The sequence below is a fragment of the Telopea speciosissima genome, chromosome 8 (genome assembly GCF_018873765.1).
Source record: "Telopea speciosissima isolate NSW1024214 ecotype Mountain lineage chromosome 8, Tspe_v1, whole genome shotgun sequence".
Classification (NCBI taxonomy): Eukaryota; Viridiplantae; Streptophyta; class Magnoliopsida; order Proteales; family Proteaceae; genus Telopea; species Telopea speciosissima.
This window is the reverse complement of record NC_057923.1, coordinates 51,012,463-51,030,973: the sequence shown is the minus strand read 5'-3', so window position 1 is coordinate 51,030,973 and position 18,511 is coordinate 51,012,463. Positions and strand designations below refer to the sequence as shown.

At 40.1% G+C, this 18,511-nt stretch overlaps 3 protein-coding genes across 3 annotated transcripts in view; 1 reads left to right on the top strand and 2 right to left on the bottom strand.

Moving 5' to 3' along the window:
• LOC122670334 (GDP-Man:Man(3)GlcNAc(2)-PP-Dol alpha-1,2-mannosyltransferase-like) overlaps window positions 1–5,471 on the bottom strand; it is a 37,528-nt gene extending 32,057 nt beyond the window's left edge. Inside the window, exons 1-3 of the mRNA XM_043867172.1 lie at window positions 5,048–5,471; window positions 2,363–2,649; window positions 1,763–1,949 (exon numbers count right to left, since the gene is read on the bottom strand). Coding sequence (XP_043723107.1) covers window positions 1,763–1,949; window positions 2,363–2,649; window positions 5,048–5,098 — 525 coding nt within the window. The 5' untranslated portion in view covers window positions 5,099–5,471. The remainder of the gene's footprint in view (window positions 1–1,762; window positions 1,950–2,362; window positions 2,650–5,047) is intronic.
• A 2,077-nt stretch (window positions 5,472–7,548) lies between these two features.
• LOC122672410 lies at window positions 7,549–8,130 on the top strand. Its single transcript, XM_043869890.1, has one exon. It carries the CDS (start codon window positions 7,549–7,551, stop codon window positions 8,128–8,130), a length of 582 nt encoding a protein of 193 aa, XP_043725825.1.
• A 6,027-nt stretch (window positions 8,131–14,157) lies between these two features.
• The window catches only part of LOC122671982 (clathrin heavy chain 1-like), a 28,327-nt gene continuing 23,973 nt past the window's right edge, over window positions 14,158–18,511 (bottom strand). The window contains exons 27-30 of the mRNA XM_043869482.1: window positions 18,321–18,506; window positions 15,238–15,360; window positions 15,041–15,151; window positions 14,158–14,692 (exon numbers count right to left, since the gene is read on the bottom strand). Coding sequence (XP_043725417.1) covers window positions 14,525–14,692; window positions 15,041–15,151; window positions 15,238–15,360; window positions 18,321–18,506 — 588 coding nt within the window. The 3' untranslated portion in view covers window positions 14,158–14,524. The remainder of the gene's footprint in view (window positions 14,693–15,040; window positions 15,152–15,237; window positions 15,361–18,320; window positions 18,507–18,511) is intronic.

Here is an 18,511-nt window from a genome sequence, read left to right as displayed (position 1 = left end):
ATAAACTCAATGTGGCGGAGATGAGGATGTTGAGATGGACGAGTGGCAAAATTAGGAAGGATAAAGTAAGGAATGATCATATTAGAGCTGGTTTGGAAGTAGCTCTGATACATGATAAGCTACGAGAAAGTTGTTTGAAGTGGCATGGTCATGTTCAACGGAAACCTTTAGATGCTCCAGTACAGAGGAGTGATTTACTTCAGATTGAAGGAACTAAAAGAGCCAGTGGCAGACCTAAAATGACCTTAGGATAAGTGGTGAGAAAAGACATGCATAGATTAGGCCTTGTATCAAGTATGACCTCAAATAGAGCTGATTGGAGGGTAAGGATCCATGTAGCCGACCCTATTTAGTTGGGATGAGGCTGAGCTGTTGTTGCTTTTTCTGCGACTTCAAGATAACTTAAGATCTAGCAGTTGGATTTGAGCCAAAGTTGGCTGAGGTGTTCCTCATCCCTACTAGACCACTCGACCAAGGTTTAAACCAGATCTGATCAGTTTTGATACTGTTATCTGGTTTTCACCAGTCTGACCTATTGTTCCTTACCTGTAGTTCTAGATTTCTTCTTGGTTTCTATTCCCTAATCCCTAGGTGGATAGATTTCTCATTCTGAATATTGTTTGAGAGATCACTTGTGAAACTCTTCACTTTCGTGAAGAGGTGATGTAGGGTAGATTTGGAAAACTCTAACTAGCTGGCTTATGCCCACAAATCAAACAATAAAACTTACACAACTGTAACCTGATGAACAGTAACTCTCAACAGAGCAGGCAGCAGTTAACTGACTTCAGAGATCACAAGAAATATCAAACTTACAAAAAAATTGGGGAATTAATGGTTCACCAAATGCTTAGAAACCCCAAAAGAGTTAAATTAAACAGCTTCTAGTGAAATATCCTTAAATCACTTTTTATGCTAAGCAACATGAATGACTCAGAACCAAACTGGCACTACTAGAGTTGTCTTTAGAAGTGTGCCCAATCCCCAGCAACCCCAAAAGATACAAGCCAACTCTTACCTCATTATGAGGACATGAACCAACTCTTTAAAAGACCCTATATGCCCCAGTTTACTCAACTAAACTCGACTCAAACTATGCCTTTTCCCAACTAGATGGCGTCAGAATTACACATGCCCAATTATAGAGAAATAAGCCTATAACTTAAGATCCAACCCAGACTATTCCAATGGCAAATAATAAAATAATGACAATAATAACTAATAATGCCTAAGCATGCACATATTTCCCCTTCTTTGCTGGATAGAATCCTAAGGGTATCTGTTTGGCTGTGCTGGCAAAGGCCTTATGTGGAAACACATGTGGAGCGACCTTGGAGGATGCTCCTGTATCAAGACTCAAGAGGCTTCCAACAAATGGAAATACAGATTCCAGTGGTGAAAACAAAATTTCTGCAAAAGAAGCTCCTTACATTGGAATGGAAGGAAAACAAAAAGGGCTATCACTTCTGGAGCCTATCACCCTTCCTCTTGAATTTTTTGTGAGTTCAAGATAGACACTAAGAAAGACAAAAATCTCTTTCTTTCAGAAGATTTCTTTAACTTCAGTGTATAGCATTAACAAGGAATAAGGAAAAAAACTACTTCAATGGACAGAAACGTTTATTAAACTTGAAAATTAAGGAAAAAACTACTTCGATGGACAGAAACGTTTATTAAACTAACTGATGTATTATTTCCAGAGTCAAATACAGAAACAAGGACCATGACATTTTCTGAACAGAAGAAATTAACTTAAACAAACCTGAAGACCTGAAGTATCACATGGAGGGTAAACTCTCTTAATACGGTTAGAAATTCTCCACAGTTTCTCTATATGCGATAGTGTCCATGACGAGTTGACCATTGCAAGGTGTGCATGCGAACCCACAATCCCATACATGCAACTGAAGAATGTGTAATAGATGACCTTGCATCGAGAAAGCCAAATGCTGTCACAAGAGAAGGAATCCTTAGAAGCAACATCAGAATGGAAAAGACATAGCAAAACATGTATTTATCCAAGATGCAATCATGTATCTAGGACTTGACACAACTAGCTTTACTGAATGAATGACAAGCAAAAATGTACCAGCAACTTGTCACCAGAAAGAGCACAAATAACCATAAAGATCTTTGGAATCATAGCAGAGACCATAAAAACTTTCTCAAAATTTCAAATCTGTACCCTTGTTGCCCACAGGAGATAGACTATGCTAAAAATTGAACTAATTGGACAAAAGTCAGAATGTTGGAACCCAAGCACATATAAGCCACTAGTCATCAACCCATTTCACCACCTTGACTCAGAAATCCCTAAAGAATCAAATGAGAGAAAATTATTCATATTGTGAAGTAGAAATACCTTTGTGCAATCAAAGAATTGTTATTATACATTGAATTCCGTTCCCGTACACGAGAAACCATGTCCGAGCTGATTGTAGGGTAATGTGTATAGCTAACAACTTTGCACCCAAACATCCGGGCAAGTGGATATGTAAATGCGTATCCACTAGTGTCCAGGTAAATCAAAGGCGTAAATTTACTCAGAGCCTCCCACAATAGATAAATTGAACCAAAACTTTGCCCAATCATAGTGAAGTGGGGGTAGGTATCCTCCTCAATCCACTTCCTCTTATGCAAATGCACCACCTGATCATCAGCGATTGCATACAGATATAATGAGATGGTAAAAGACCAAAAGAAGAAACAGAATAGAATCCTATTTGGACCAAGCAGTAACAAACAATTTGTGCAAGTGATGAATGAGTATAGCAACCCCAATTACAAAGACTGAAATATACTTCAACCATGCCACTACTCCTCAGTATATGGAGGTGGGTTCCCAGCACAAGCGACAACAAAAGCTATTCCCTACAACCAACTATATCTACAATGGGGGCATTTGGTTACAGTTCAAACTGTTTGGACATGCTGTCCATGTCAGAATCAAGTAAAAGGTTGATTTGTTGTCCAATCCAACTCTTGTTTTGAGAATTACGAATGTTGAAGCAAGAAGGGTAGAGTCAGTTACATGGTGGGTTGGACGGGCGTGATGGGCCACTAAATTTGATATATAGCAAATCTAGAGAATTCGTCCTCCATCCAACAGTCAGAATAATCAATTCATTACTCCATGTGGCAGAAGTAGCTGAAGATGCCGGAAACCATTCTGTTACCACTAGTCCAGGAAAACCTTTTTGCCTACCATATACAACTATGAACTGTTTTTTTTTTTCCCTTTTTTGAGATGTACATTTTTCACGGCTAGAATACCCTTTCTCAATCACTAGAATTACCAATCTATGACAAATTCTAAAGCTCCACATGCCTTTATCCCAATTAATTTCTTTCTTAAAACTTTAAAAATGCTATTGGGCCCTACCACGTTTTCAGGAAACCTACCTTCTACAAGTCAGACAACTAAAAAGAAAAAAGTCAGGCATATCAAAATCCTACTTACAGTCGCTTTTTTTCATATAGAGCCCTCTAAAGTTTCTTATCCCATTGAAGGATTTGTATAAAATACCTAAGAACATCTGATAATGCTAAAATACTATCTCTCCTGACAATCTCTAAAACTATTGTTTAAATATATGGTAAATCTGATTTCCAATAGAAAGAATCTAAATAAACATGAAGCTTATATAATACCCAGAACTGTCCTAAAAATTGGGTTTCATTATGAAGAGCGTTTACACGAAGTCACGAACATAGGTAGGTTTGTTCCAAATCATTCTCTTTAACCATCATCCTCTCTCTCTAACCATGGCAAACCCTCATTTGCAATACTAGGAATCCAAAAAAAAGTTGGAACACATATGAAATACCCCACAACTGTCCAGCAAGCTCTACCGATAGCATTTGCTTTAGTTTCTAATTACCTTCTCAATCTCTGAAATCAAATAGAGGATTATGCACATATACCTCAGATTGACTAGTTATGTTTGATTCCGTTTTCAACTGTTTTCAGTTCTCTGTTACTGTTGCCTTACAGATTTGAAAACCTACTTTAGGGCCCATACATGCCAATTTCTCAATTTGCCTGCATCGCCACAGCTGCCATTCTTTTATGAGCAAAAAATCTTCTATAGAGATGAGGATTGTATGGAAAACAACTGCAATTCCTTTAAGAGGAAGATTTATTGGCTTTATCCTAAACAACTGGATAATGACTCACCTAAGAACAAGTATGAAAATAAGTTGAAGAAGATTGTGGTGTTGTACAAGGGTGAGTAATCAGGCAAGGCGAAGATGATTCCATAGAAAACAGAACCTTTATATAACAAGCTATTTCAGTTATAACCAACTAATTGGAGATTAAGGCATAGTGAAGTCTGCTATAAATGTAATATCTAACAGTATGGCCAATACTTCTTGTTAGGTTCTGCAAATTTTTGAGGAAATCCTACCCTCAATCTACAGTGTAACCATTAAAACACAGAGGGGGAAAGGAAAAGAGAGATGTTTATAAAAATTAATTACTAGCTTTCTATTTCTTATTCAATAAATCTTTTGGTTTTAGTTGATCTGACTTTGTTTTCTCCAAGATGGCTATCCATGACATATATGCTTAATTTGAGCCAAATCCCAATTTGATATTTTTATAGTGCGATTGTCATTTATAAGTACGGTTTTCTGCACATTTACCAAAGAGATTTAATAAAAAGAGAATAGAGAACCAAGAATATCACTCACGTTTCTCCTCCTTCCTATGGAATGACTAATGCCATTTTTTTCTTTCTTAAATTCGTTCAGAAAATAATAATGCCAATTTTATGTAAAGTTGGTAGCTGGATTAATAGGAACCTATTAAGTTTTACTTCTAAAAACCTAATTGGCAGAGAATGTGACCTATTAACACCCCACCCATAACAATAGACCAAATGAAATTTAGCTGAATTTTCACCTCAGTACACATGATCATAAATTAAACTAGACAAAACAATATGAGGCGTCTTCTGATCCGAAAAGGGTTGACAACCATAAATTTCACAAAACATGAACAAGAAAGTGAAACGACAGACATGTATGATCTTGCCAGAGCTACCTGAGGTGGGAAAAGAAGATTGACCCCAAATCGATCAGTGGCTCGGTCCATCAAGCTTTGTGGAGAAGCATCATAATCTCCAGTATAGATGACACAGTCAAGATTAGGATACTCCTCTTGGATGGCTTTAACTGCACATCATAGAACCCGCTCTCCAGCTCCACCATCATTTGTGTATGGGTGGAAAAAACCCACGGCTCTTTTTCTGTTCTTCCTCCCATTGATCATAAAAGGCAAAAGAAATCCCAGAGCAAGGGCATAAAATATCACCCAACACAACACAGAAACCCCGAAATCCATCAACCTGCTCAAATATTTCTTCATAGCGTATAAGGAGGGTCAGAAAATCTAGCAATTGGGTCAGAAATACCTCCACGGTCGTCTTCTTTGAGTCTCTCTTTCCTTTTTCTTATTAATTTGCTTCTCGGTTTCTTCGGTTAGAACTCAAATCGATGGGGAGAAGCAATTCTTCATGGCCGTTATGGGGAGATGCATCTCAGGCCTTACCCTGACCCTCTACGGCCTCCTGCCAATAGCGGCCATAGCAGCGCACTAATGAGGTGTGGTGCAATGACCACCTTACCCCCACTCAGGCAAGACGCCAGGCAGGGGTGAGGTAGTCATTGCACCATGCCTCGTCAGGGCGTTGCTCTGGCCACTACGGGCAGGCTGGCCATTGACGATCTGGATTGAGCACAACTACTATTGAGGAAAAACAAAAAAAAAAAGCAAATTACATCTGAGTACTCAATGTGTACAAAAAAGACAGTTGGGTACCTCATGTTTCAAAAGTGATATTAGAGGGGGGAGCATTCTCTGTGGTGGAGTGTGGCTCCTCTGCGTGAGAGGAATCAATGAGAGCATGCGTATAAGCATATTGGGGGTGGGATTTTCTCCATTCATAGGGGGCAGGGCAATCATTTTGCCTTCACTGTGTTTGGGTGTGAGCAGTACACTCCTCCACAGAGAACTTTTCTCCCCAGAGGAATTGGGGGAGCATTCTCTATGGGAGTTTGGCTCCTCTGCATGCGGGGATCAAAGAGAGCATGCGTAAAAGCATTTTGGGGGAGGGATTTTCCCCTTTCATAGGGGGCAGGACGGTCATTTTGTCCTCCAAGGCTCTAATTCATGGCGTGTTCTCTCAATGACAAGGTATATTTTCCCATTCAAAGGACGGTAGCTTGTTGTCTCTGGCAACTACTTACTACTCATCTAAGGCGTCTTTCCATCTTCTTCACCTGCCCATGGTGCTACATTAGGAGGTGGATTCAATTAGGAGTTTACAGATTAGATGAGAATGATTTTGTGATCGCTTAGTTGATCTCTTTAATGTGTATTTTCCTTCTTTTTCGTGTTGAGGGGTTGTAGGTTCTCAAGTGTAGAAAAAAAAAATTTTAATTTTCCCTTATATGGGTGTGTGTCTATGGGTTACAAACAGAATTTGTAACCGGACTTCTTTGCCCTCTTTATAATGAGGTGGCACTAAAATAGATTGTCTAATGATGTAATTTCGACATAGTCTAACTTCCTCCTTTCTATTCTCTCCTTAGACATCTTCTCTTCCTCCTAGTTCTCTGGTGATGGTCCTCTCCGACTAATAAGAAATGAATGGAACTCTCATCGATTCAACGTTGATTAGCCCCAGAGTTTGGAGAGATTTTTCCCTATCTAACAACTGCTCTAATTTCCATGGTCGAGAGCTACACCACCATGCGATATCTCAAGCGAATCCACACCTACACAGTCTATCAGACCTCAACCTTTGCTCTGTCATCACAAACTCTTGAATCGCAAAACCAAATATGGTTAATTTCATTGAACTGGAAAAGAATTCATGGATAGAAACAGACTATTGGCTTCATATTTCATACTAAAAATAGTTCCCTAACCGATCCCTATTAAAATATCTATTTTTTATTTGCATGTGTATTTGTTCACCTATTGTGCTTTGGGCTCTATCCATGACTTTTCTAACCGTCCACCTCTCTTGCATTGGTTTTTGCAACGAACTAAAAAACCGAGATTTGGTACTCTTCACAGTAAAAAAAACAAATACAAAGAGTTTACAAATCCCGACGATTACACTGTATAAGCTCAGAATTAAATTCATATACAATAACTTTTAAGTTACAATAGTCAAATTCTTTGACAAAGGGGGAAATTTCTTAAGCGTCTAAAGATTAAGAACTTAAGTGCTTCGCTGGTCAACAGTTGTCATCAAATTCCGATGGTTTTTGCATTATTACAGTCTGACTTCAAACAAAGGTTAACCCAGGTTTGTTAATACCCCTCTGCAACCTCATCTCTGGTTGCTTCTCATCTTTGGGCTTTGAACGATTTGATTGGGGCTTGGAGGTGTTGTTCTCATAGCATTAAGATGCGCGGGAGAGGGGGAAATTGGGCCATCGTCCCAGTGACAAGACCGTAGGGATGCTTGCTGACTGGTGCTGAGTTCAATGGAGTGAGCGAGATGGGCTAGGGATGGGGAGTGGGAGTTGGAGATGAAAAAGAAGAGGAGAGAGGGGAAGAAGGAGAAGAATATGAGGACAACGCATGCTGAACGAGTGACAACGCATGCTGCTTGGTTTCCCTCTCTCCCAGGTGCTTATAAACTGAATTGCGATGCATCTTTTGACCCTGGTTCAAAGAGTAGTGGTGTTGGTTTTCTGGTTCGGGATCACCTTGACAAGAGTTTTATCGCCATCTCTAATCCGGTTACCTCCAATGACATTTTGATTGGGGAGGCATTGGCGATTCGAGAGGGCCTTTTGGAAGCCATATCAGAGGGGACTCTCTCTATTACGGTCGAGAGTGATAATCTCGGTATTATCTCCTGCCTCATGTATCCTTCGAAGGCTCCTGATCTAAAAATCTTGCCGATCGTGGAAGATATTAGACATATTTCTTCGTACCTTGATGATTGTAATTTCTCTTATATTCCAAGGACTGCTAATTCCGTAGTAGATTGCCTTGCTAGGAGGGCCCTATCCGTTTCGGGAAGGATGGTTTGGCCCAATTCCGATCCCTTGTTATCTGGAGATATTGCTTCAGATACAAGGAGTGTATCCTGTTCCTCGCAATAAAATTGTTCTTAACCAAAAAAAAAAGTAATTGATAAGTAGTGTGGGGGTGGATAAATAAGTCTGGTTATCGGGTTGGTTACAAACATCTTTATCCTAAAAAAAAAAGGAAAAAAAGAACTCTGTGGGGGAACATGCGCATTGCCAGACACATAAGGGAAAAAATGACCGTCCTATCCCCATGAAAGGTGGAAATGTCTACCTTATTGATGCTTCCAACCTTCCACACTTACTCACCCACTGGCCCTGTGCGTGCATAGGAGCCACGCTCCACCATGCTTGTATCTCTTCCACCCCCAATGGAAATGACCCTCTGCCCTCTCCATCCCACCCACTCCATGGGCACAACTGCTAGCTCAAAGAAAAGCTAGCGGTGTACCCAACCCTCTCCCCAAAAAATAAAAGAGAAAAAAACAACTAACCCGCATCAGACAACCCCTACCCCTAAAAACCAATAAAATAATTTTCATATGTTTGCTACATTACGGACCTTATGGATGCGCCATTACCACCGAGTGGTCGCAGGTTCAAGTTGGGAAATATCTTCTTGGCAAAGTGGAGGTAAGGCTGCATACATTGACCACGTACATTATGAGCCTCCCTAGACCCTGTAGTGGCGTGTCTCGTGTACTGGGTACGCCTTTTTATGTCTATTTGAAGGATTATCTCTGTATTTATGCTCCATATTAAATTGAATTATTCAATTATTGATTCTCTGCTTGTTTTTTTATTGAAGTAAAATTGATTCTCTGCTTCAAGCCTTATCCCATACCACATAGTGACGGGAGCCTCATCCATTGGGTACGCCCTTTTATGTTTATTTGAGAGGTTATCTCCGTATTTATATCCCATATTAAATTGAATTGTTCAATTGTTGATTCTATGCTACAAGCCTTAAATCTTCTTTTCTTTCCTGCAAAGAACTTCTAAGTAGATTAGTGCGAAACAAATGGTTTTCAATCTTGGTATCGGACCAAGTCTATTGATCAAACAACATTTATCTACCCGTTAGATCCTGGCCAGACAACTATTGTAAACTGGTATTCTGTAAAATATCTGCTAGGATCAGATTGGACTGGTCTCAAGATCGACATCCAATCTTTGATCATAAGGCATTAGACCTTGGTTAAATAGGATTTGTTGGGAAAATAAAAGAGAAAACCGCATGCATAATACTTGTATGTGTTGGGCGACAATGGGCTGTTGGAGGGTGAATACAAGAGTAGAGGGGAGGAAAAACAAAGGATGGGTGGCATGGTGTTGCGGAACAGGGTGGGGGACGGTGGGGTAGGGATTTTGAAAGGGATGGGAGGGGCAGGCGGGGTAGGGGGAGATTAGTGGAGGTGGGGGTGGGGTGGTGGTGGGGCAGGTTGTGTAGAGTGGGGTTAGACGGAGCAGATGTGAGGCGGGGGTTGTGGAGGGTGGTTGCAAAGAATGGTGGGAGTGGGGCACTAGTTGCAAAAATGGGTGGGGTGGAGAGGTGAGGAGGAGATGGAGGTAGAGGATGAATTTGAGGGGGTAAAATTGAAAATATGTTGGCTTTGTGAACAAAAATAGTTCACGAGGTACCCCGACTGTCACATTTGAAACATGAGGTATCCCTAGTATCATTTTCTTAAAAATATGTTACCAAAAATGTAATTTAACCCCCCCCCCCCAAAAAAAGTCCCCATTTCACGTTATTTTTAAACTTGGAAACTCAACTCGTTTGGTGACCAACCGGTCTAGCCCAGTGAATCGTTGAGTCAACAATATAAAGAATCCTTATTTATGATTAAATTACATTCAGATCCCTCACGTTAAAGTATCTATGAGTAGGGTCCCTCAGCATTACAAGCACATCTATTCAAATAATTCAGATTTGTCCAAATAATTCAAGAATAATCGTTGAGGTTTAAAAGTCACTTTTTTTTTTTTTTTTGGATCTTTAGGAAAAAGTCATACTGGGAGGAGTACACGTGGTATTCGAAGAGTAGTTCTCCGCCAACCACAAAGTGGAATTTGGCCAAACTGTCGATCCTGTAATTGAGAAGGCCCTCCGGGCTAAGGAATCCGCTACATTGTTGGATTCCCTAGAAACATGAAAGAATTTACAATCCAGAAAGTAAGAAGAGAGGTATAAAATGTCTGATATAATAGGTTGAATGTCTAGGGGGGACCAAAGCTGATGTGGTGATGATCCTCACAAGATCTTAACAATCTGATTCAATGACTATATAGTCATGGCAGTTTGCAATGACCTTAAACATACTTGCACGCACTGCCAAGGCCTCTCCTTCTGACATGGACTAGAATTGGGCTTTCTCCGATTTAACCAATAGAGGAGTTCCTCTATGGTTCTGATGATTAAACCAAGTCCGAATTGATTCTGGATTTTCATCCAGGATGCATCCACGTTAACCTTGACATAGGGGTGTTGAGGAGCAGTCCACTGATGGGTCCTTGTAGGACTGTGAGATGAGATTTGGGAATTACTTTGCTTCACTGATAGGGAATTCCATAATTTTTTATGAGTTTGGGAGACTTCAACAATAACTTCAGCAGGAGCTCATTTCTTTTTGGCAAAGGTCAGGTCGTTTCTGGTTTTCCAAAGACTCCATGCTATAAAGGAGCATAAACTCTTACTCTCTCTGTTGCGTTGTCTTCCCAACGAATTGAAATCTTTCCAATCCTCAATCCATTTAGAGACCGTTAGGTCCGGCCACAGTGGAACTCAGAATGATATTGGACTAATAAACCATACCGCATTTGCAAATTGACAGTGAAGCAGAATGTGGTCAATAGATTCAATCGCTTCTCCACAACGAAGATATTATGGATCAATAGGGACTCTATGTTGGTTGAGGCCTTCCCCTAAAGCGAGACTACCTGAATACACTCTCCACAAAAAGGATTGGATTTTTAAAAGAGAATGGCATTTCCAGACTTCCTTCCAAACTGCTGTGGGAGTCCACTCCCTTTGCTTTTTCGAGAAGTGGAGGGCCTAGAACTAGAAATATGGGCAGCAATGTTGCATTGGAGATGGTATTATGATTTAACTGAAAATCTGCCATCCTAAGAAGCTCCCCAAGCTAGATAGTCCTCCTGAGGGAAGAGACTAAGTCTTATGCAAGCAATTGCTTTCCTCTCCTCCACATTGAACAATTTAACTATGATCTGCTTATTCCAGCTCCTTGTTTCCTAATCAATAAGATCCGCCACAACAGTGATAGGGCAATCCTCCTCTTTACACGATTGCATTTTAAATCTTGGAAGGTTGGGGACCCAATTGTCCTTCCAAACATTCACCTTTGAGCCATCTCTGATTATCCGTATCAGCCTAACAATAAGGACCTCCCTTCCTTGTATGATACTCCTCCAAGCCCAAGATGGATTAGTCCCTATCCTTGCCTCCAAACAATGAATATTTGGAAAGTAAATAGACTTCATAAACATCGCCCATGCTGAGTTTGGTTCAGAGAACAATCTCCAGGCCACCTTGGATAAAAGTGTTTTGTTATGTAAGGTTAGGTCTCTAAGACCAATGTCTCCCTTGTCCTTTGATTGAGAGAGGCAGTTCCAAGAGAGCTAATGAATTTTTATTTTCCCTTCCTTCTCTCCCCATAAAAACCGAGTCGCTGCTGATTTTATTTTTTCATTGATAGATCTAGGGATTCAAAAACAGGAGGCTGCAAAATTCAAAGATGGAAGAGCCATTGCCTTCAGAATAACCAACCTCTCGGCCAGAATTAGAGAAGAATTGTGGCAACCAGCTATGTAATCTCTTGGATATCTTATCCTTTATACTATGAAAGAGATCCACTTTTGAAACTCCGAAATCAATCAATAAGCCAAGGTACTTGGAGGAGCCATCGTCGTATGAGATCTTAAAGATCCTTGAGAAGCATCTCTTCACGGGGGAGGGGTGTTTGGGTTGAAGCAGAGGCTAGCTTTTGTGGTATTAATAGCCTAGCCGCTGGCTCGACAAAAGGTGTCCATATACTCTTCTAAGTTGTACATAGCCTGGAGTTTCACCTCAGAGAACAAAGCACAATCATCGGCAAATAATAAATGGGATAGAAGTGAGGATCTATTTCTTATTTTAACCCCCCTGATACTACCCATCGATTCTGCTTTGTGTATGATGCTGCTAAGACCATGAGAACACAGGATGAAAAGCGCAGGGGACAGACGATCTCCTTGCCTGATTCCTCTCCCCGGGGTAATCACACATCGCTCAGTTCCATTGATGAGAATAGAGTACTTCACAGATGTAATGCATGTCATAATCAGACTCACAAACTTATAGCAGAAGCCCATTTGAAGAAGAAGCCGGTTGATGAATGGCCACTCTAGTCTATCATACGCCCGCTTCATGTCTTGTTTAGCAACAACGAAGAATTTCTTCCCCTTCTTCCTCTTTTTGATATAGTGAAAGGCCTCATGAGCTATATAAATGTTGTCAGATATAAGGCGTCCCGGGATGAAGGCCAACTAGGTCTCAGGGAGGAAAGGCTTCAACTAGGTAGCTATAATCTTTGTGATGGCTTTAATGGCCACCCAATAGAGGCTGATAGGGCGAAAGTCTTCCACCGCTTCTGGGTGTCCTTTCATTGGTATAAGGCATATAAACGTATCATTGCAACCCTAAGGAAGAGTACCTGTAGAGAAGAAAGTCGAAACAAAATAATAGAGGTCCAAAGATATTATTTCCCAAAAAGTTTGGAAGCATAGCGGAGGAGAACCGTCCACACCTGGGGATTTTAGGGGGCCCATTACGAACAAGGCAGCATTGACTTCTTCCATATTCGGCAAGGCACAGAGGCCTTCATTCTCTTGATTGGAAACGCCCGGTTGAACACTCTGGAGGACTTCAACCAGGGCTTCTTCATCAATGCCTTAAGAACTGAATAGATCCTTCACTGAAGATTTCTTCATAAATCTCGTCCTCTGATTTACACCAATTGCCTGAGTGGCATTTTAACCTCAAAATTCTGTTTTGCTGCCTCCTGGCGATTGTACTAATATGAAAGAATTTCGACAGAGTCACGGGTTGCCGCTTAGGTAGTAGAATGAGCAAAATTTAAATCCCAATCTCTTAAACTCAGAAATACAAGGGAGCATTCTGTTCTATTATGCCTTTGCGCAAAAACATGAACCTTTGAAGCGCAATACACTTTTGAAATGAGATACAATATTTACGTTCAACAACAAAACACAACACCCCAATTTTCTCTCTTTTCTATGTTAAGTTGTTCAAGTTATTAGGCCAAACACCGTAAAACAGAACCCCACCTCAAATTGGCGAGGTTTAGCTTTAATAAATTCCAAAAATCAATCATGTGAAACCCCACATCGAAAAGTTCTCCTTTTGATAGATTCTAAAAATCAACGTTACATTCCCAGATGTTCATTAGATGGATTAGTTAAACCTCAACTTAGAAGAGCCAAAAAGATGATGCCAATCTAATCCTCATGAATCCACGGATAGAGATTGTAGCTCACCCTCACCATATAGACTAGCAAGTCCATTGATGCCCCCCCCCCCCCCCCTCCCCCTCCCCCGAATCAAAAGGACCTTATCCTCGTATCTGTCATGACAAGCAAGCCAAAAGGCCACCCTTCTCCTGGGGGTTGGACTGGTCACAACTCCCAAGTAACACTTCAGGCACCTACAAGATTGATACCTAGATCAAGCTCTGACCCCAAACCAATGCTAGTTGCAGCTACCGTGCCAAGCCAATACAATCATGAGATAACTGATAAGAACCACTAGAAATACATGAAAACACAATCTCCAATATTTGATGATATTGCTGCATGCTCTAAACAATAAAAACGAATTCAGGTAGGAGCATGTTAGAGGAAAGGAGAGGGGGGGGGGGGAAGAGATGGAATAAGGCTCCAATATTTCGGAAGTTAAACCCCAAAACAAAGGGAAGCAATCAGATACACATGTGAAAAAACTTAAAGAGAGTTAACAGTAGCGCCTACAAAGAGTCTAAAGAACCTATACACACGGCAACCCCGCCACAATCACCACAAAAGAGAGATGACCAGCTTACATGAACTTCAACAGAAACAATTGGCAACTTCACCAGGGCCACGTAAATCAGTCCAAAACACAAAATGCTAATCTCAGCCTCAACGGCAGCCAAAAAGGAAAAAATAAATTGCCCGTGCTACCAAAAGAATATTATGAAATACAACCACACCCCCACAGACATAATTAACATTAATAAAGAAAAAAAGCTTATTCGGGACTAAATTCTTTTACATCCGCCACCCCCCCCCCAACCTCCTATCAAAAAAATCCATCCATCTTCTGCAAACTGGAGTTCCTAGATATCGCTTGCTTCCCCTTTCTCCCTGCTGCTACTAGTACTCTTGTTACTAATTACATTTAAGCCCAGTAAAATCAGTACGAGCCCATTGGAGGCATCCCAGGCATCCCAAAAGGTGGCATTGGAGGCATACCCATCCCTCCCATTGGTGGCGGCGGTGCAAAGCCTCCGCCCATCCCACCTCCCATACCCGGCATCGGTGGTGCAGGCAAAGCAAGAGGCAGCAACTGAGCATACATATTCTGCAACAAGAAATACACATTAAATCAAAACTTCACTTTCACTGAATCTACAGTCTATTAACATGTAACCACCACTGATTGTAATGAACTAGCATCCCCTCCCTTTCTGGAAGAATAGGAACTCAAATGCCAGTTATTTCACTACCTTGGCCATCTTCTAGGAAGAACTTTACAAGAAACTAGGTGGCTAATGGATACTTTGGCGCAGGATACCAGAAAGAAGCGGACCAAATAAAACTATCCAATCACAACAGTTTCTAGCCTAAAATAAGCCAGACCCGCAGAATCTTTCACCCCTCTTGCAGGGCGTGGAGAAGAAAGTAATATAAGTGGTTCTCTTAGCAATACCTGCTGATTAACCATTTCCTTCTCCTCCTTCTCTTTAGCTTTCACTTCATTAAGAGCTTCAATTTTGTCCTTTACAAGCTCATCGACTTTGGTTGTGTATTCACGAATAAACTGAAAGAACCAGTGCAAGGGTGAGAGAAAATAGTGTAGAATATTTAAGGTAATGCAAAAGCAAGTAAAGGCAGAAATAAGATCACCTGCAAGAGATATGGGAAGGCAAAATCAATCATATTGTTCATCCATGCAAGTTCAAGTGCAACATCAGGTCGGATTACTTCATAACAAACGAAGAGGCACGAAGCAAAGCATTCCTTCTTTCCCTGCATTTACATCGAAGACAAAATCAACTTCCCCATTCACCAGGTTTGACCAAGAGCATTACATATGCACGTATTTTAGTAGGAGGTACAACTTGGGCAAAATTCAGGTGCAACTTCAAATCAAATTAAGCCAGACCAGGCTTGGGCTTAATTTTGTCCAAATTTATCAATTTCCCCAACTGAAGCCTGCCCAACTTGCATCCCCGCATTTTAGGCAGCAGCCAAGCACAGAGTCTAATGAAAAAAACTATAATTATGTCGAAAATTTATCGAAGTTTACATATTTATACTGATTAAAAATACCTCCACTTACCATATCTGCAAATTATGTAAATGCCACGCATAAGAGATTTTCTAAATAATGTTGATTCTAGCATCCTAAGCATGATATGGTGGAGCCAACTTCTCCACTAAATTTTACCCTTGTCCATTTTCTTGTATTCCTCCTGGAACTGTTCTGAGATATTCTACTCATCAACTGATGCAAGATATTCCACCATTAAAACCCATTTAAATTATAAAATTTACATTAGCTCCTCATCCCATAATTGATCTACAGAATTACTTCTGTTCAAATTCAACTCCACTGGTTACTCCTTACCTGGACTAATATTTTCTTAATAGATTAAATTATCATAATAACCAGAATCTGTAAGATGCTAAGATACGCAAGAAGACTCATTAAGTGAGTGAATATATCTGAAAGAGAATGACTGTAAAGCTAAAGCACCAACGCACATTTGTTATGCCACTGTTTCCTGAAGGAATACCATTAAAACACCCCCACCTTTTTTTACTCTTTTCAAAAAGAATGCTTCCACTGACTGCTCTAATGCATTGATCATGTGCATCATTTATGGTCTCTAGAGAAACAACCTTAAGAATCTCTTACAAAAAAAAAATTATAAGTGGTCCTTAATTGATTGCTTTGACACATTTACCTTAGGCACCATTACACAATCACTTCTAGGTTGGCACTGGGCAAGATTGCAACTGATATAATCTGAAGGAGATGAGGAAGAAAAACCTCCCACAAAATAGAAACAAGAAGAAACATAATAAACTAAATTACATTTGACAGCAAAGAAATAATAAATAAAAAAGAGCATCCCATTGCACGAGGCTCCTACTACTGCAGGGTCTGGGAGGGGCAAATGTACGCAGCCTTACCCCCGCTTTGCGGAGAGGCTGTTTTCATGTTTCAAACCCGCAACCTGATGAGTTAATGCTGGGATCCAAGAAAAAAGAGAAAAGAAAAACAAAACTAGTTGGTATGAATCAGATCTAAGAAGATTAAATACCACAGCAAGTTGCTAGGGAAGATAGGTTATCTAAACCATAAAAACTCACGACCAAAACATTAGCACAGATGGAAAATCTTATAAATTGCTAAATAGAACAGAAAGATTAAATTAGAGCCTAAATACTTAAAAAAATAAGAAAAATATCTGAGTGTGAACTCAGTAATTGCCAATGCCTCACTTAAACAAAGAAAAACAGGGGGGAAATTACTGTTCTAACTATCTGCTATACTTCCAAGAAAAAGCTTTCATGTCCTACAATTTCATCTACAAAAGGTGACAATTTGAGCAGTTTCAATCATAGTTGTCATGGCGTCTAAGCGACCCAAGGTGTTGGAGGGGATCTAATGTAGTCCTAGGTAGGAGTAATCCCACTAGGAACCAGGGTAATAGGATCTATTAACAAGGCTGGCCGATTGGGACAGCTTAGGCTAATTAGGGCAGAATTAGGGTTATGGTTAGGGTTTCGACTTGGGGTTTTATTTGGTAATGATGTGCAGAATTTTATGAGTCTAATGGTATAAGTTGGATCAAATTTGGTTGAGGTTGGAATTCTAGGGTTTTGGGTAGGATGCCTTATGAAAATGGACTGTTTGTAAGATTTAGGGTTTAGGGGTAGATTTTAGGAAAGAGGTTTATAGGGTATTAATGGGCAGGTCTAGGGGCTTATTTTGGTATAAAGAAGTTAGGGTTTGGATGAGTTACAAAATTCTGCAATTTAGGGCAGAATTGAATTTAGGGTTTTAGGGTTCTAATGGATCTATGGATTAATGGAAGGGATGATAATAGGAGTAGATGGAGCTTAGGTTAGAGGATTAGAAGAAGAAGGTTAAATGCTGAATTAATAAACTACTTACTTGAAAGATTAAATCTTCAATGGTAGCAGCTTTGAAGAACTAGAAGAAGGACCTCCCGATCTACAAGATGCAAGGAGTGGACTCCAATCCCTTCACCTTGATATTACCCACAAGGTAGCCTTGATATTACTCACAAGGTTCACTCAACAGAGTAGAGCAACAGCTATGGCAGCAAATAAAAGCTTTTTCATTAATCAAATTCGTGTTCAATACCGGCTTCCCTTACAAACTTATATAGAAGACTCAAAAATAGACTTAGACACTAAAAAGGAATGGCCTAACCTTATCCCTAACCTATTAGGCAACTTAAACCGACTAGGAAACTCAAATAGACTCAAAATAGAGTCCTAATGACTTAAAACAACTTAAACTACTTAAAATAAAGAAGATTCCCTAGTAGCCAATAGGATATAAGAACCTCTTAGCCAATAGGATCACTTCACTTAAATTAAACCAATTGAACCAATTGGATGCAACCAATTTAAACCGGTTCAATTAAAAACACAAAATAAAAACTAAGTATTGGGCTAATCCCGTATGCAACCTATATACCCCTATTTTAGACCCACTAAAGTGGCCTAATACATAGAAAACCCTTGGGAACAAAGGCCCAACATGATATAACCCAACCCAAGGCCTATTTCTAAAGAAATAAGCCCTATTTGGTGATGAATCTGCATCAGGACCTGGATACAAGGCGTCCACCTAGGCGACCAAGGTGTCCAAGGTGTTCTACACATTTAATCGCTAAGAATAGTATACAAATACAATCATCCTTTAGATATATTATTGAACCCCATACCTGCTCAATGAAATAAACCAGCAGTTCCTCCGAAAGTTCACGGTCACCAGATTGTGAACATGTTTCCATGGCATCTTTGTAAAGATTGTCCTTCTTGGACAATGCAATTGACTGCTTCCATCTACCAGCTTTCTTATAAATATAAGCAGCAATGCGCCTCATCTCCAGAAGCTCATGTTTCTCAACCTGTT

What these genes read in the sequence shown, in the direction of transcription:
- LOC122672410 (XM_043869890.1), top strand. Translation starts at nt 7,549, where the DNA reads ATGAAAAAGAAGAGGAGAGAGGGGAAGAAGGAGAAGAATATGAGGACA.